The sequence below is a fragment of the Condylura cristata genome, unplaced genomic scaffold, assembly GCF_000260355.1.
Source record: "Condylura cristata isolate star-nosed mole 26May11 unplaced genomic scaffold, ConCri1.0 scaffold00012, whole genome shotgun sequence".
NCBI classification, from domain to species: Eukaryota; Metazoa; Chordata; class Mammalia; order Eulipotyphla; family Talpidae; genus Condylura; species Condylura cristata.
The window spans coordinates 20,113,340-20,130,011 of record NW_004567113.1 but is presented as its reverse complement, the minus strand read 5'-3'; the positions used below and the strand labels follow the sequence as shown (position 1 = coordinate 20,130,011).

The 16,672-nt window shown below is 36.2% G+C and overlaps 1 protein-coding gene across 3 annotated transcripts in view; it reads right to left on the bottom strand.

The window, feature by feature from the left end:
• Nucleotides 1-414: 414 nt before the first annotated feature.
• Nucleotides 415-16,672, bottom strand: part of ANKRD17 (ankyrin repeat domain 17) — a 136,359-nt gene continuing 120,101 nt past the window's right edge. The window contains exons 29-34 of one of the 3 annotated variants that reach the window (XM_004681222.2): nucleotides 13,908-15,538; nucleotides 10,851-11,048; nucleotides 4,650-4,898; nucleotides 4,023-4,201; nucleotides 3,490-3,654; nucleotides 415-2,257 (exon numbers count right to left, since the gene is read on the bottom strand). In XM_004681222.2, the coding sequence (XP_004681279.1) occupies nucleotides 2,198-2,257; nucleotides 3,490-3,654; nucleotides 4,023-4,201; nucleotides 4,650-4,898; nucleotides 10,851-11,048; nucleotides 13,908-15,538 (2,482 nt within the window). In that variant the 3' untranslated portion in view covers nucleotides 415-2,197. The remainder of the gene's footprint in view (nucleotides 2,258-3,489; nucleotides 3,655-4,022; nucleotides 4,202-4,649; nucleotides 4,899-10,850; nucleotides 11,049-13,907; nucleotides 15,539-16,672) is intronic. The other 2 variants (XM_004681220.2, XM_004681223.1) reach the window with 2 other exon arrangements.

The window sequence follows — 16,672 nt, the reverse complement described above, 5'->3', positions numbered from 1 at the left end:
AAATCATTGTAGTCTGCAATTACACATACCATATTCACTTCCAAAGAGTGAGGGAAAAAGACCTTCATGGTCTCAAGATTATTTTTTTTATTTTTCAAGTAAAAATGTACTACATTACATCTGAAATATAAAAAGGATTTTGAAAATTGTTCCTGGCACAGACTTCTAAACCACTGTATTTTATTTAACAATCCTGATCCCAAAAACTAAGGATAATTTCAATCTATATTTCCCTGTCCCATAATTAAAAAAAAAAGAAAAGGTATTTCTTTCCCCGAATTTCTAGTAAGATACCTCCCGTATTGTAATAAATATTGGATACTATCTACTACCTAGTAGAATATCTTAGTTTAAAAAAAATAATAACCCTAGTATATTAAGTAAACAAAAAGTATAGGATAGTGGTGTCAAATATAAAATACTCCATGTTAATATTAATAGCATTATACTCCCTAGTAAAGTGCTATAATTTTTTTCCATTGCTATGTTATTGGTAGTTATCATTTAGCCTTTTCTTTAAATGTGGATATGTCAATTGTGACAGAAAAACAAGTCTATATGCCTTACAACTACCTCCTAACTGTGTTGTATACAAATTTCTAGATATGTTTGGGAAATCTTATTACTCTTTATTCAGACTACCAGAGTAAGAAGACATTTCACGTTCTTGAAGAATCACATTGTCAGCTCTATGTTGTATATGAATTTTACTTCGTTTGTGTTATCAGTGTATGTGTTAATTTAAAAAAATAGACAAAGTGGACGTATACATTACTTCACTCTTAAGGTTAATTTCTTTTACATTTCAAACATATAATTTATTTTTCCATATGAGACAGGGTAAGACACATTCTTCTTGGATACGTTACTGTTTATTGTTTCAAGTGAACGGAATAGATAAATCCCATTGTGTAGTTTAGTGTGGCCTTGTATCTTATATAAACAGGTTAAAACGAGTCTTTATAATGTATTCTGTATATGCATATATCTACCATAAATTGTCTCAATGACAAATGCAAAACTTCTTTTATTACTTGGCCCAAGTTAGCTGTTGATCCCTTTTACTGATAATATACAGGTGTAGAGAACAAGAAGCCTTTAAAATTGAAGGGAAAAAAAGATACTTCCCACTAAATTACTGAAAATTGGAATTTTTATGTTGACTCTTGATTGAAAAGCCAATGTTAAGAATCAATTATTATCCAATATAAAATAGTACACTGAATTGTTTAATAATAAACAGTATATTAAGAGCTTGTATATGCTGACTGGGAACCAGTGGTGGCTTTTTAAATCTTCAAGCTAAACATTTTATGGTTAGAAGAAACCACAAGTGATGATGAAAGTGTTCCATCTATCAGTAGCAGCCATTATAGTAAAAATTTTAACAGACTTATTTCACGATCAGCGAAGGAATTTTACTGGTATTAGTGGTAAAGGTGAGGAGAAAAAAAGAGTGGAGAGAAGTGCATTAGTTTTGAGGATGTGAAAAAGGTAATAAAAGACATGGAAAAGAGATAAATTTGTTCTATATATCCTAACTGCAAACAAACTAAAGAGAGAGAGATTGGTATTTTAAAAGTCAGCGTGGGGGAACATCTCTGATAACGACCATTGTTTTTACTTTATATAATTACACAAGCAGAAAAGTTATGCTTATTAATAGTTTAATGTATGAAGGAAACATCCAGATTTCGGAATATGAAGGTACATATCTCACATTAATTTAAGTCTACGTAAAGTAGAGCCTCTATACTGACATATTGAAATTTACTTTCTGCTTAGCCTTTTTTCTGTTATGTAAACAATTGTACATTTATTTGCCATTCTAAAACTTCAGGATCAAGTTTACATAATTTTGCTAAATTTCCGTGTTTGCTCAGAAGCAGTTTACAGTACTAAAACCAACCAGCCAAAGAACAGCTTCAACAGAAAGTTATGTCCAAAGGGGAAGAGGGAGAGAAAACAAGAAAAATGATAAGAAAAAAGCTAACTAAGGTAAAACGGATGATGATGGGGAATGGGCAGTCACAAATGTTCACAGAAAATAGGTCAGTTAGTAAGTTCTTCTGCAAAAAGCCTACACACTTCAGTCAAGCACATCAGTAGAATGATTTGGGAGCATAAATTTTTTTTCCGGCCACTTGTGATTTCCTCTGAATGAAAAGGAATCTGCAGGCTAATAAGCTGATCCTCATCAGCCAAGCTGGTTCATATGCACACTGTTCATGTGAGGTGCCCAGGGTCCAGTCCATACCTGTAGAGCAAGGCATTTTATGAAATGGTATATAACATGTTCGATTAAAACAAAAATTTAAAACTAGAGATGCTTTAAATATCCAATGGACTAAGGTAGCTAAACAGTCAGTGTAACTTACAAGAGTTCTTCCTTATACACAGAGACATAGGGGATATGTTTCAAGACACCCAGTAAATGTCTGAAACCGTAGAAACTACCAAGCCCTATATATACTATGTATTTTTCTACACATATATACCGATCACAAGGTTTAATTTATAAACTAGGTACAGTAAGAAAGTAATGACAGTAATAAAATAGTACTCTTGAAACGATATACTATAATGAAAGTTATGTGAAGGTGATCTCTCAAATTGTCTTAATGTATCTTATTTTTGAACCACAGCTTAGTGTAAGAAATTGCAGAACCCAAAATCACATATAAGAGGGAATGCTGTACTAGGAAATAATGAAGGGAAGCAGTGATAAACTACTTTCACTTTTGTTTTATCTCACCTCTTATCCCTCAAATAGGATCTAATTTAATACCACCATTGCAGTACATATAGATTAATGATTTGAACTAAAAATATATAAAAACACACCAAAAATGAGCTAAAAGGGTACTCTCTGAGGGTACCAGGGGGTTAAAGCACAGTACTATGAAGCTATCCAAAGCATCACGAGTTCAATCCCCGGCCAGGGACGTGACCCATATGGCATGGCAGACCTCTCCTGTAACACCCACTGATGCCCTCAGCAGTGTATTTCTGTTAATCTGCCTGTTCTATGCCCCAATCTGCATGGTAAATCCTCTCAACCCCGTACCTCTGGCCTGTACTCCAGTTCTTTTATACATAAACAAATAAATCTTTTTAAGAAAGCTGAAATAAACTACCATCTTTATGAATTTTCAGTCGTAATTACACACTGCTTTGATGTTCACAGTACTTTCAAATAACTTCTTGATGGCCCTTACCCTACCACTAGCAAATTTCATCTATGAAATTCCATTTTGAAACTAAGTATTTCATCAACTTACCATGTGCTATCCATTGCCTTTCATTTTAGTTTTTAAACCTTTGGTGTATTTTCCCCACAGCCCTCTATGGAATTTTGTTATATTAAATTCACCCCCATTTCCTTAACTGCCTATATTTACCATAAATCTCTATTTTCATGATTTGCATGTGTATGTCTCGGTGAGCTCATAAATACTAAATAAATGTTCAATGAATGATCAGTCTTACCGTTTGAGGGCCATTATTTTCTGTGGAACTTGAAACCATTTTTATCAGGGAGTTCCAAGAGGGGTCCGCAGCATGAGGGCCATTGAATATGGGTCCTCCAGCACCATCGGGGATAGGTGTTACTGGAGGAATCATTGCATTCCCATACACAGAAAAAGGCATACCCTTTAGAAAAGGGGAAAAAAAAGATTGCTTACCTTCAAGTCACTGCTTACTTTCCCCAATAATCTATAGCCTTGAATTTGATATCAGAAATTTATCTTATTTTGAAAAACTAAGTTATCTAGGAAATCTAAAAATTATTTTCTGTTATATGATTTCCTTTAGCATTAGATTATAATACATAAGCTTACTATAGCCAAAATGTTTTGTCAAACATTTCCCTAACCAAATGGGATGAAATCACAACTAATTTATATTTTAGCATGATTTTGACTTATTACAGCTTAACAACCAGCATGATTTCATAAATGATTATTCACCCAGACATGAAGTAAGACTATTAAAAAGAAAAACATTTAAATCACCATTACCCCAACTTTAGGAAAGTCCATGTATCCTGCAGGAACATGTTGATGGAATGTACCAGAAGGAGTTACAATTCCTGTACTCTCTCGCTCAAGTGCTTGATGCTGTGAAAACACTCCTGGATCAGACATTGGCCTATGAATCATAGGATTGCCCATCCCGGGGTTACACCAATCTACTTTGTCTGAGAGAAAAAGAGACAAAAAAAGGAAAGAAATTAAAAACAAAACAAAACAAAAAAAACACTGACAGTTAAAATTAGAAGATAGCAAAATAGTGACTAATGTCTTTCTACTAACTTACACATTTAATTGTGAATTCCCTCAAAGTGTTTGTAGATAGTGATAAAATTAGTAAATGAACTTACCTAGTGTCAACAAAAAAGTACGCTCAAAGCAAATAGACTTCATTAACATGATGAAATGAAGACTGTTATATCAGATTATTTCCAGAAAGCGATGATTAATGGGAGATTTCATGGAAATAACAAAGTTTCTAAACTCTTAATAAATGATCGTAAAAACAAGGAAATATCAATTTAGGTATTTAAAGATGGTTATGAAGTTAATAACTGCTTCTAATATTATAAATGAATAAACTTAATCTCTAGTAAATAGAATAGCATGTCATACCTTGATTGCCACCAATCCCTTCAAAGGACCAGATGCCACTATGCCCTACTGATGTGGACAAATTACTCCCAATAACAGATGGAGCTGATGTTCCAGTTTGTCTGATACGTGCAGAACGTTCAGTCCCAATGGGAACAGGAACTTTTCTGTCCTGAGAGACATTGCTGGGCTTTTCTGATCCTAAAGGTACTGAAGATGGGGCAGGCGAAGGTGCACGAACTCCAGAGGATACTGACTGTGCAGGAGAATCTAGACAAAGAGATTTTGAAATTGTCTTGATGTCATCTGTAGAGCATATAATTTTGTAAACTCAGAAATCAACTTTTGAAGACTTCCAAAATATACTTTGAGGACAAATAAAATATGAAAATAATTTTAAAATAATAAGTTATGCATATTAACATCTGGCTAAACTTCAAAGAGAAGTTTTAAATTTGGGTCAAAATTTTTCCTTTTAATTATGTGAAAGTAGAATGTAAAGATGTGAATGCTGCAACGTGGTCAATAATATATGTCATAAACCAGTAATTGTTAAATTACCCCTTGATGCTCATAAAACAAAATACGTGTTCTGTTTAAGATATATTTTCAGGACCTCCCTTGTGCCACGAAGGATTAAGTAAGTCACAGCACTATAAAACAATCTGCAGCCACTGCAGCACAAGTGCCATCCCCAGTCAGGAAGGTGGCCAACATGGAGTAGCAAATCTCACCTGTCTAGCCCGCTGCTCCCCTTCGGCAGTGTATTTCAATCTGCCAGTTCTGCTCCCCACTCTGTCTCTGGTGAATCCTCTCATCCCACCCCACACCTCTGGCCTGTACCCCAGTACTTGTATGCATGCACACATAAACAAACAAATAAATATTTAAAAAAATGTGATAACCAGTTATTCTTGGAGTTAAATATTAAGGGTTTATGTTTAAATAAACTAGACTATGTGATACTGCTATACCATATTCACTTCATCTCAATTATGATTTTAAATAAATTTTCTTAAAGTTTTTCAAAAATAGGTTCTGCAACTTCAAAGAGAACAGGAAAGGACTTTTAAATATTTGTACTGGCATGTTATTTTATATTTCTTACATTACTGTTAGCATATTTCTGTGACAATTTGAATTCCTAAGTTATTCCTCTTCACTTAAGGACACCATGCAAGGATAGCTAATATACTTTTTATATGAACTGTACTTATTATTTGACAGATACAAGAAAAAAATAAGTAAATTCATTATAGGATGCAATTTACTTTTTGCATTGGCTGTCAATGTATACTTTGATAGTTGTCCTGATACTAGATTTTTTAAACTTTTATTCATTTAAGCTAGGTTCTAGCAATTTTAAAGTTTAGTAGTTTTAAAAAATAGATTTTTATTATGACCAAAAAGAGAAAGCAATTTGATGTCTTTATCACCATGAACAGATCAAAAATACCATTACTCTTAGTACAGAAGTCTCTTAATGTAATTTCCCTACTGAAAACTGATCTTCCTTAATTTGGAATTGTATAATCACTGCTTCAAAAGTTTGACTATAGTTAAAAACACAAATCTGAAAACATAAAACCAGTTGTGCTATATAAAACTGATGAGATTTAAAGGTGGATTAAAAAGCATAATTATACTTTATGAATAAAAACTCATGTTTTATTTTAGGTCAACCTAGTCATTAGTTATAGTTATTACAAGAGTTCATTTTAATGTATTGAAAACAGATGAAAAGTGATATTTATATTTTTAATGCTGAAAAACTTTTTACTTAGGAGCTGTATTTCCAAATTAAAGTAGGTATCTGGACCCTCCCTGGTGGTACAGCGGGTTAAAGCACAGCACTAAGAAGCTTAAGCCACTTCCGCATGAGTTCGATCCCCGCCTGCCCCGGAGGAGATCCACATGGAAATTCACGTGGCACGGCAGACCTCTCCTGAACTGCCAGCTGCTCCCCTCAGCAGTGTACTCGTCGATCTGCCTGTTCTGCTACCCTCTCTGTCTCTGGTGAATCTGTACCCCAGTTCCGTATGAGTAAATAAATAAATCTTTAACAAAAAAAAAAAAAAAAAGGTATCTAGGAAGACGGCAAATAGCCAGGATTCTTGAGTCATCACTTCTTTTAGGGACACTCACAGTAGGTATATGCAAGAACAACCGCATCTGAAACAGCTGGGATGTGGATCAGTATCATAACAAAGAGGAGAGCCAGAATCCATTGGAAAGGATAGGAAAAGCTGAGAAAGAGTAAGTCAAGAATGGTTTCTTCCCCCACCAAATCTACAGCTCTCCCAAAACCCTGGCATGAGAAAAAGAATGCATACGTTTCACTGAGAGCATAGCCTGTTTCAATGTTCAAGAAAGGATAACCAGCTTGGGATGTCAAGACAGAACTCTCCCAGGCTTGGGACTCATTTCAGCTGTGGGGAATGGTTTCAGTCACTTTAATTATCCCATGTGCAGTCTCTGGTTCTCCAGGATCATCTCTGCCTACTCTGAGAAGTGATAAACAGCACCCAACCTGACCCCCTGAGCAACCTCCAGTCTGCACTTAGAATGCATAAAAACAAAATACAAGTAGCCACATTAAACCTACTCTGCCCAGTAGGTATACTGTGTCTATATTAAGGAGTCAGTCAAAGCTGAAGTCTGACGCTAGCACTATTTCTGGCATCTGCTTCACTACACAATGAGGGAAAGTGCAGCACTTCTGGGTATATCATTCAGTAGCAGACTAGATTCAGAAAACCTTAGTACACACACCCCCCTCACAGAGTGCAGCTTGCAGACCGCACCTAAAATGCACAAAAACAAAACAAAATACTGTCAATAACCACAGCAAACGCAATCTGTTCAAAGGGTGGTTTTTCTCTTCACTGGGTAGTCAATTAAAATGCAAGCCAGAACCAAGTGAAACTTCTGTTGCCTGCTTCTGTTGTCTTTGGAGTCTGAGGGTTAAGATGCAGACCTAAAAGCAAATAGTGCCCTGAAAAAGCAGGGACAGCCATACATTCAGCATATAAAACAGACTTTCTGCTTTTCAGCTTAAAAAAAGATGACAAGGGCCCTGTCTAGTGGCACAGCAGTTTAAAGCACACTAAGAAACTAAAGCCACTTCAGCATGAGTTTGATCCCTGCCCCAGAGGTGACCCACATGGCACAGCAGACGTCTCCTGACACGCCCGCTACTCTCCTCAGCAGTGTACTTCATCATTCGACCTGTTCTGCTCCCTACTCTGTCTCTTGTAAATCCTCTCACCCCCCCTGCACTTCTGGCCTGTACCTCAGTTCTGTATGCATAAATAAAAAAAAAATCAAATCATAAAAAAAAAAAGATGGCAAGATAGAGAAGGACACTCTGTGGTGATTAAGAGATCAATACATCAGGAGGACATAATCATTAATATATACACACACACAACAAATGAAGTACCATACAAATATATAAGGTAACTAATACCAAGTTTGAAATCAGACAATGACAGCAACACAGTTGGTGGGGAAATTCAACACCCAATTTCACCAACAGACAGATCAAGCCAACAGAAAATCATTAAACGCCTTAAATGAAGAAACAGAACACTTGGGCTTAACAGAGCTTTATACTACACTGCATCCCCCCAAAATTGGTAACATACTTCACAATTGTTTAAAAAACATTTTCTAGGATATGCTACATGCTGGGTCATAAAACAAGTGTCAATAAATTCATCATATTAACATAAGGAAAAGATAAGAATCATGATTTTTATCAAGAGATACAGAGAAAGCACTTGAAATGACTCAACATCCACTTATGACAAAACCCTAAAAAAAGAAAAAAAATCTAGGGATAGAGGGGACATATATCAACACGATAAAAGCCCAAATACAATACCCATACCCAACATCATACTTAATGGTGAAAGACTGAAAATTTTTCCTCTATAGGACAAGATGTCCATTTCTGCTACTACTATTCAATACAGCACTGGAAGTCCTTTTTGAGCAATTGGGCAGGAGAAAGCTAAAAAACGAATACGGATTGGAAAAGTAAAACCCTAAAGACACCACTAACTAAAAAACTAACCGAAATATTAAATACAATAATGTTTCAGGATCAACATGAATAGACCAGTTGAATTTCTATATGCAAATAATAGGTTAGAAGAGCAAGAAAACAATCCCCATTCACAACTGTAACAAAAAAAGACTATAATACTGGTAAACTTAATAAAGGAGGTGAAAACAGTAAGACACTTTTAAAATAGAAGACAATACAAAAAATTCTGTTCCTGGATTGAATGAATTCACATTGTTAAAATCTCTCCCAAAGAAATATATACATAACATATATTCAGTGCAATACCTAGTAAGGTTCCACTGGCATTCTTCAAATAGAATAGAATATGCAGGGCCCTCCCTAGTGCTGCAACAGGTTAAAGCACAGCACTATGATGCTATCCGCAGCCAATGCAGTATGAGTTTGATCCCTGGCCAGAGAGGTGGCCCACATGGCTTGGCAGACTTCTCCTGCTCCCCTCATCAGCAGTGTAATTCAGTACATCTGTCTGATATGCTCCCCATTCTGTCTCTGCTGAATCCTCTCACCCCCTGCACCTCTGGACTGTACTCCACTTCTCCAAAGAAGACACACAGATGGTCCAAAGATTTCATTGCTCATCACCACGTGTCATCAGAAAGTGTATATTAAAACCACAATGCAGTAACATCTTACACCTTTGAAAATGACCTACATCAAAAAGACTAGAAACACAAGGGTTGGCATGGAGAAGAAGTAATCATTTGCATACTGTTGGTGGGAATTTAGACTGGTCCAGCCCTATAGAGAAACAGTATGGAGGTTTCTCAAACTGTTAAAAATTGATATAAACACATGGGCCCTCCCGGGTGGCGCAGCGGGTTAAAGCACAGCACTAAGAAGCTTAAGCCCCTTCCGCATGAGTTCGATCCCCGCCTGCCCGGAGGAGATCCACATGGCACAGCAGACCTCTCCTGACCCGCCCGCTGCTCCCCTCTGTAGCGTACTTCGTCGATCTGCCTATTCTGCTCCCCACTCTGTCCCTGGTGAATCCTCTCAACCTCTGCATCTCTGGCCTGTACCCCAGTTCTGTATGAATAAATAAATCTTTAAAAAAAAATTGATATAACACATGACCTCCCAATTCCACTACTTGTAATCCATGTAAGAAATGCTAAAACAGTAATTTGCATTCCTATGTTCACTGTGGCCCTATTTATAATTGATAAGATATGGAAAGAACCTAAGTGACACAGAAGAGTAGATTATAAAAATATATATACGACCTCCCTGGTGGCGCAGTGGGTTAAAGCACTGCGCTGCTTCCGCATGAGTTCGATTCCCGCCTGCCCCGGAGGTGACCACATGGCGTGGCAGACCTCTCCTGACCTGCCCGCTGCTCCCCTCAGCAGTGTACTTCGTTGATCTGCCTGTTCTGCTCCCAACTCTGCCTCTGGTGAAGCCTCTCACCGCCCCTGAGCCTCTGGCCTGTACCCCAGTTCTGCATGTACAAATAAATTAATCTTTAAAAATATATATATATATATACACACACACAATGGAATACTTACTCAGCTATTAAAAAAAAAGGTGAATCTTGACATTTATGACAATGTGGATGGAATTGGTGGGGGATAATATTAAGTGATATGCCATTTACAGGGATAATATAGAAAAATAAAAAAAGTGTCACATATATATAACTAGAACAAATCCTAGAAATCTGACTGTGTAATTGAAGCTGAAAGATGGGGAGAGGGAGAAAACAAGAGAGAATGGGGACAATGAACTATGGTGGAGAGCTGAAAATGCTTTGGTGGAGAATGTGGGGTGGTGACATGAATCTGAGAAGGTGTCTTTCAATCACAGCTTTGCAAATGTTAACTCAATTAAAATAAAAACAAAACCACCTAAATGTAAATACAAATCAATGAGTGGTACAGCATCAATTTTTTTTTCTCTAAAGGAAAAAAAAAAGATTTCATAAACAGGTTGATTTTAATAATTTTAAAACCTGGAAATTCTATTGAAATCCTTTCCAATTGTATAGAATGCCAAAAGTACAAATTACATATTGAAATTTTAGTGGCCTTTAAAAGTTAAAAACCCCAAATTAAAAGAATATAAACCCCTTTATATTATATTTAAGAAAATATATTCAATCCATTCTATGGAAGTATTGCAATACTCACCATTTGAGGCTGATGAACATGGAGTCAACAAACTAAGCGGGGAAAAATGTTGTCGGTTGAAGTTAGCAGCTGCGGGTGCTCCTCCAAGGGGTGCCCCAGGCCCATACATTTGACCTCCTGAAATGTTTGAGGCAAAGTTTCCCAAATGTGTAGAAGAAGGTGTTACAGAACCATATGGCGAGTCCATATTGACAATACCTATAATGTAGAAGATGATCAGAATTTGTTATCCTTAAAAATTTTATGGTATCTAAAATTTGAAGAGGTTCCAAATATATTTAGAAATATTTAAATTTTTAAAATAATCACTCCTTATTCAGTTCAAGTCCATTAATTCATTATTACTGTCTTTATTTTATTTCTATAAAAAGAATTGACTATCAAGGAAAATAATTTCATATTTAATCTTTTATTGGCTATTATAGAATACATGAAGATTTACAGTAATATCAATATTGAAATCTGACTGAGTCTAGCCAAAGAGTTGTATAAAAACATATCTTTAAAAAAGACAAAGAAAGAAGACACATTCAGTCATAAAGAATGTGTTTAGGATAATGGTACTTACTATATATTGAATGCCATTGCTATATTACTGTTAATTATTTTGGGTTAGTTATGAGTAGTGTAGCGTGAAGGAACATACACTTATTTTGGAGGATGCATGCTGAAGTATTCAGGGACAAAGTACCATGTTTGAAATTGACCTCATGAACAAAAGATGGCAAGGAAAAGGAGGAGATAAGGAAATAGAAAAAAGCTAGACAAGGATAAAGGAGGGAGAGAAAGACAAGAGAAAAGGGAGTGGAGGAGGTGGGGGGAACACCAAGAAAAGTGAGAAGTAGAATTTGAACAGATGTTAATAATAGGAGGATATAAGTGAGGGAACATACAGTGTTTTTTACTCTGTTCCTTAGATTTTTAAATAGTTTAATATTTTCTCAAAATAAACCACACAAATATTTGAGTGTAAAATATAAGTGTTCAAATTATTTACATTAGAAAAGTTGGTTAAGCAAAGAAAGAAAACTGTGGCACACAGAATGAATTAGAAAAAGTAAAGAGAAAGGAAAATTTAGGGTCTAGAAGAGACCTATATGACTGTAAAAGGCAAAATTATAGAGACAGCAAAAAGGATTTGTGGTTTCCAGGAATTAGGGAGATGGGAGGAGAGAGAAATGACATACAGGATTTTCAGGGCAATGAACCTATTCTGCATATGTTACTTAAGTGGGTGATACACAACATAGTGTATTTAACAAAAAAACACAAACCTATACTAAACAAAACAAACAAAAGAATATACAATACTGAAATTCATACAGAACCATAAGACCCCAGATAGCTAACATGATGCTGACAAAGAGGCAGAGTGGTGATATCACACATTTCCAAACTTCAAACAGTATTACAAAACTATAGCAATCAAAATTATATAGCACTGGGACAAAAGCTACAAATTTGGGTTGTCAGAATTTCAAACTATATAGCAAAACTATTGCAATCAACCCAGAAATAAACTTGCAAATCTGAGCACATACTGCAGAAAGGAGTTTCTTTAACAAATAGTGTTGGGCAAACTGGATAGCCAAATGCAGGAAAAAAGGAAGCTATACCACCATCTTATACCTTACACAAATTCATACGAAACAAAAAGAGGATACCTAATGTAAACTATAGACTTTAATTAATAACTATAGCAAATGTATCACACTTCCCCCCAAATGCTCCTTATGTATTATAAAAGAATGAATATCATTAACTCTAAATAACCTAAATCTGATGGACTCTCAACCTTCAATCAATGCTAATTTTGGCTTTACTCAATTGTACATAAACACTTCACCATCTTAAGAGAGGTAGTCCTGCTTCTGTACCTTTCAAAAAATAAGAGATAAATTCCTTCCCTATAAATCTTAATTTTAGTCTTTCTCAACTTATAACTTAAGATTCACATTTTTGAAAAGTTCAGTATTTTCACTAAATTCCAACTATTATAAAAATATAAAAGTATTTTCAATGTATTAGCATATCATGATCTTTTAAAATCTAGTTTCTACTGTCTCAGTATTTGAAATAGTTTTTGAAAGTACAACAAACATTTCAATTAAGCCCCATTAAAAATATTTGTTGAGTGTGTTCATTGGTGTATTTATATGTTATAGAAAGAAATACATATAAAATTATTTCAAAGCAAAAAGTTATAAAAAACAATCTTTTATAACCCGATTTTTAGAACCTTTATAAAAATCACCATTGCCCAAAAGAAATTTCTATAACAGATGTACTTGATATCTGTACTGTCCAATATGGAACCCACTAGTCAACACTATGTATGTATTATGCACTTGAAATATTTTTTTACTGAGAGGTAAATTTTCAATGTAACTTAAATTCAAGCGATACACATTGGCTCATTGCCATTTAACCGTGCTGTTCCAAATTTTATGCATTAATTAAAAAATTTACGGCCCTCCCTGGTGGCGCAGCGGGTTAAAGCACAAGCACTGAGAATCTAAAGCCACTTCAGCATGAGTTCGATTCCCGCCTGCCCCAGAGGTGACCACATGGTGCGGCAGACCTCTCCTGACCCGCCCGCTGCTCCCCTCAGCAGTGTACTTCGTCGATCTGCCTGTTCTGTTCCCCACTCTGTCTCTGGTGAAGCCTCTCACTGCCCCTGAGCCTCTGGCCTGTACCCCAGTTCTGTATGCACAAATAAATAAATCTTTAAAAAAAAAATTTACAATCAGATCAGATATGAAATCAAATTTTAAAACATTTTTATTTTCCATTTGAAATAAAAGCAAACTTTTGGTGGCACAGCCTTATTTAAGAAATTTTTTTTTTTTTTTTGAGAGAAAAATATGCCTGATGAAATTTAGGGAGAAGTCATGACAAAATCCACTGCAGTTTTTAAGAAGGGAAAAAAACCTATATAACATTCACAAGAACGTCTGAGTAAATTGAATACAACAATTTCTGCTCATGTGCATGATCACAGTTTTCAAATCAGTGGGTAAATTAGCAGGTACAGAATGTCATGAAGTACAAGCTCACCTGAGGGACTTGGAGCAGGTCTCTGTAATGGCGGCCTAAAACCTGGAGCTTTGGAAGTATCAGACTGATGTAAAGGATCTGAATTTGGCAAATATGAGGATTTTCCTGATAGCATAGATTCTGGTGTTGATTGAGATGAAACAACAGATCCTCCCCAGAAGGCATGAGCAGAAGTAGGGTTGTTTTCAAATAATGTGCTAAAGGGCCCAAATGGTAAAGGAGCACTGAAGTTGGGAGCAATAGGCTTATTTGCTGGATGTACTGAATTTTGACAAGCACTTTGTGTACTTAAGGTCGAAGGTAGCTGAACAGAAGAGGGAACACTGTGAGGTCTTTTAATGTGATTGACACTGAGGACGGCAACAGATGAGTTTTGCACTGGAGCTGGATTCTTATGAGGGGCATTTGTGCCATGAGAAGGTGGTCTAATAGCAGGGGTTTCCATTTTAGGAGCAGGCTGGGAGCATCCCATTTGTGTCTGAGGCATAGGGTAAGTCACTGGGGCAGTAGAAGGCACCGCCACTGGAGCAGAACTTGTTGCTAAAGGAACAGTCATTCTAACTTCCGGGGGAGGAACCTGAGACTGCTGAAGAGGTGGTCTTGGTTCCTGAGAAACTGATCCCGGAGGTTGTTGCTGTGTAGAATGAACTGATGAATTCGCAGAAGAATTGCTGCTGTTTGGTGGTCTACTGTTTGCTGCTTCTACTACTGGTGGACTACTTGCTTCCTGTTCAGAGGAAGATGCCCCTTTATTTGGAGATGCTGTTCCACAATCCAAAGGACTGTTTCTGGAAACCCCTCCTGGCTGGGCTGGTGGTGATGGGGAAGATGGGGATGATACTGGGTAGTGTTCTTTGGCAGTAGGCATAGGATATGTGGCATTTGTGGGTGCAGTGCTATTGTTGCTTGCTGTGGTTGTGACTGTTGTGGTGGTGGCATTAGATGTCTTCACAACTGTGACAAAAAGCTGCCTTCTGACAGAAGGTGAACTTGGACTGCCATTTGTAGAAGTACCAGGCACCGTTGAAGCTGATGAACTGGTTGTAGTTGTAGGACTTGAAGTTAAAGAACCTGCTGAATTCACCTGAGAACCACTGCTATTCTGATTGCTATGGCGAGGCACCATGTGAGGCTTAGGCGAGTTAGTAGCTCTGGCAGGGCTCAAAGGCCTGACAGGAAAAGGACCCCAAGTGGATTGAGCTGGTGGAAAAGTACCTCCAAAGTGGGTCATGGGCAACCTTGGTGGACGGATCTGCTGGAAAGTCTGAGCAGCAAGCAAAGCATGTGCAAACTGTGGAGGAGGATATGCTAATGGAAGAGAAACTGGAAAACCAGGCCTCACATTATTTACTGGGTTCTTAATGGTTTTGTGAGTAGATGCAGAAGAAATTGCAGGCACAGTGAGTGCTGTGGCAGTTTGAGATGTTGATGACAGAGCTACAGTCGTCATTTTAATTCCCATTAAGGAATTGTTAGCAGCAGTGGTGGTAGGTGCTGATGACCCTATTTTGGAATTTGCTGAGGAGCTTTTCAAACGATTCTTTGGAATAAGTTCATCAATTTCTTTGTCTGGATCCTTGATCAGAGCATTGATCAACTGAGTTGCTTGTCTTGTTGATTCAGTACCACCCCTATGAATTGACCAAAAAAAAAGGAAAAAAAAAAAAAAAAAAACAACTTTTACTTTTAACATGAAAATTACAAATTCAATTGTTTGGTCTACTCATACCTACAGAACAGATAATAGTACTTTCCTGACCATTCCTGAGGTAGTCTGCGAATAAAGCAACTATCCAGACAATGTTATTTTTTAAAGGAAGAATAAATGATTTACTTTCCAAAAATTCAATTTACTATTTTTCCTGAGACTACGAAATAATTTTTAGACTTATACTGCATAAGTTAGGCATTTATGTAATTCATAACACTGCTGGAAAGTTAAACAGTTGATCAATACTAAAGTACAGTTAAACAAGGAAAATAGTGCAAATGAGTAAAAAAATAGTTACTTTAGAATCCATATATGATGTATCTATTAATTGACTATTGGTTAATGATTATTAAAATTCCTCTAGAAAGGTATCTCAAAATGCAAGAGGAATCCTGCTAATGCCGACAATGGCTGAAAAGTCAAACCCTACTGCTGGATCTCCAGGAAAATATTTGATTGTAAAGAAAGCCTTGTAGAAACCCTAACAGACAAAGTCTCAGCAAGGTTACCTGCCTTTCTTTTCCTCTACATAAGCAGGCTGTGATTGCTTAACTATCCCAAAAAAGAGAAAAATAAGATATGAGTGTATGTAGAAAATAATAGTGTTTCCTTCCTTTTGAGGAACATTATATAACTATGAGCCCTCCTACTACAGTGAAGAAGCACCTGCCTGTTAAGCAAACTTATGATTTCTTAGAATAACAACTTTATTTTAGCATTATTCAGGCACAGACACAAAACAAATATCCACATTAGATTTAAACCTGTTACTGAGCTACAAACACAATCTCAGAATAACAAACTTCAAATGCTAATTTAAGACAGACAGAAATCTTCTGTTTAAAATGTTTTAGAAGCCCATTCCTTACAACGTCTCAGAATAAATTTTTAAGAGTATCACATGAAAGGTTTATGTAAGGAAAAGATCTATGTCCGATATACAATAAAGAAAAATTCCTTTAAAGCCCTTTGAAATATTTTCTAAATATATTAATCACAAAAAACCCCTAAAGATTATCAAACAATAATCAAATTCCTATTAAAAAATATATGG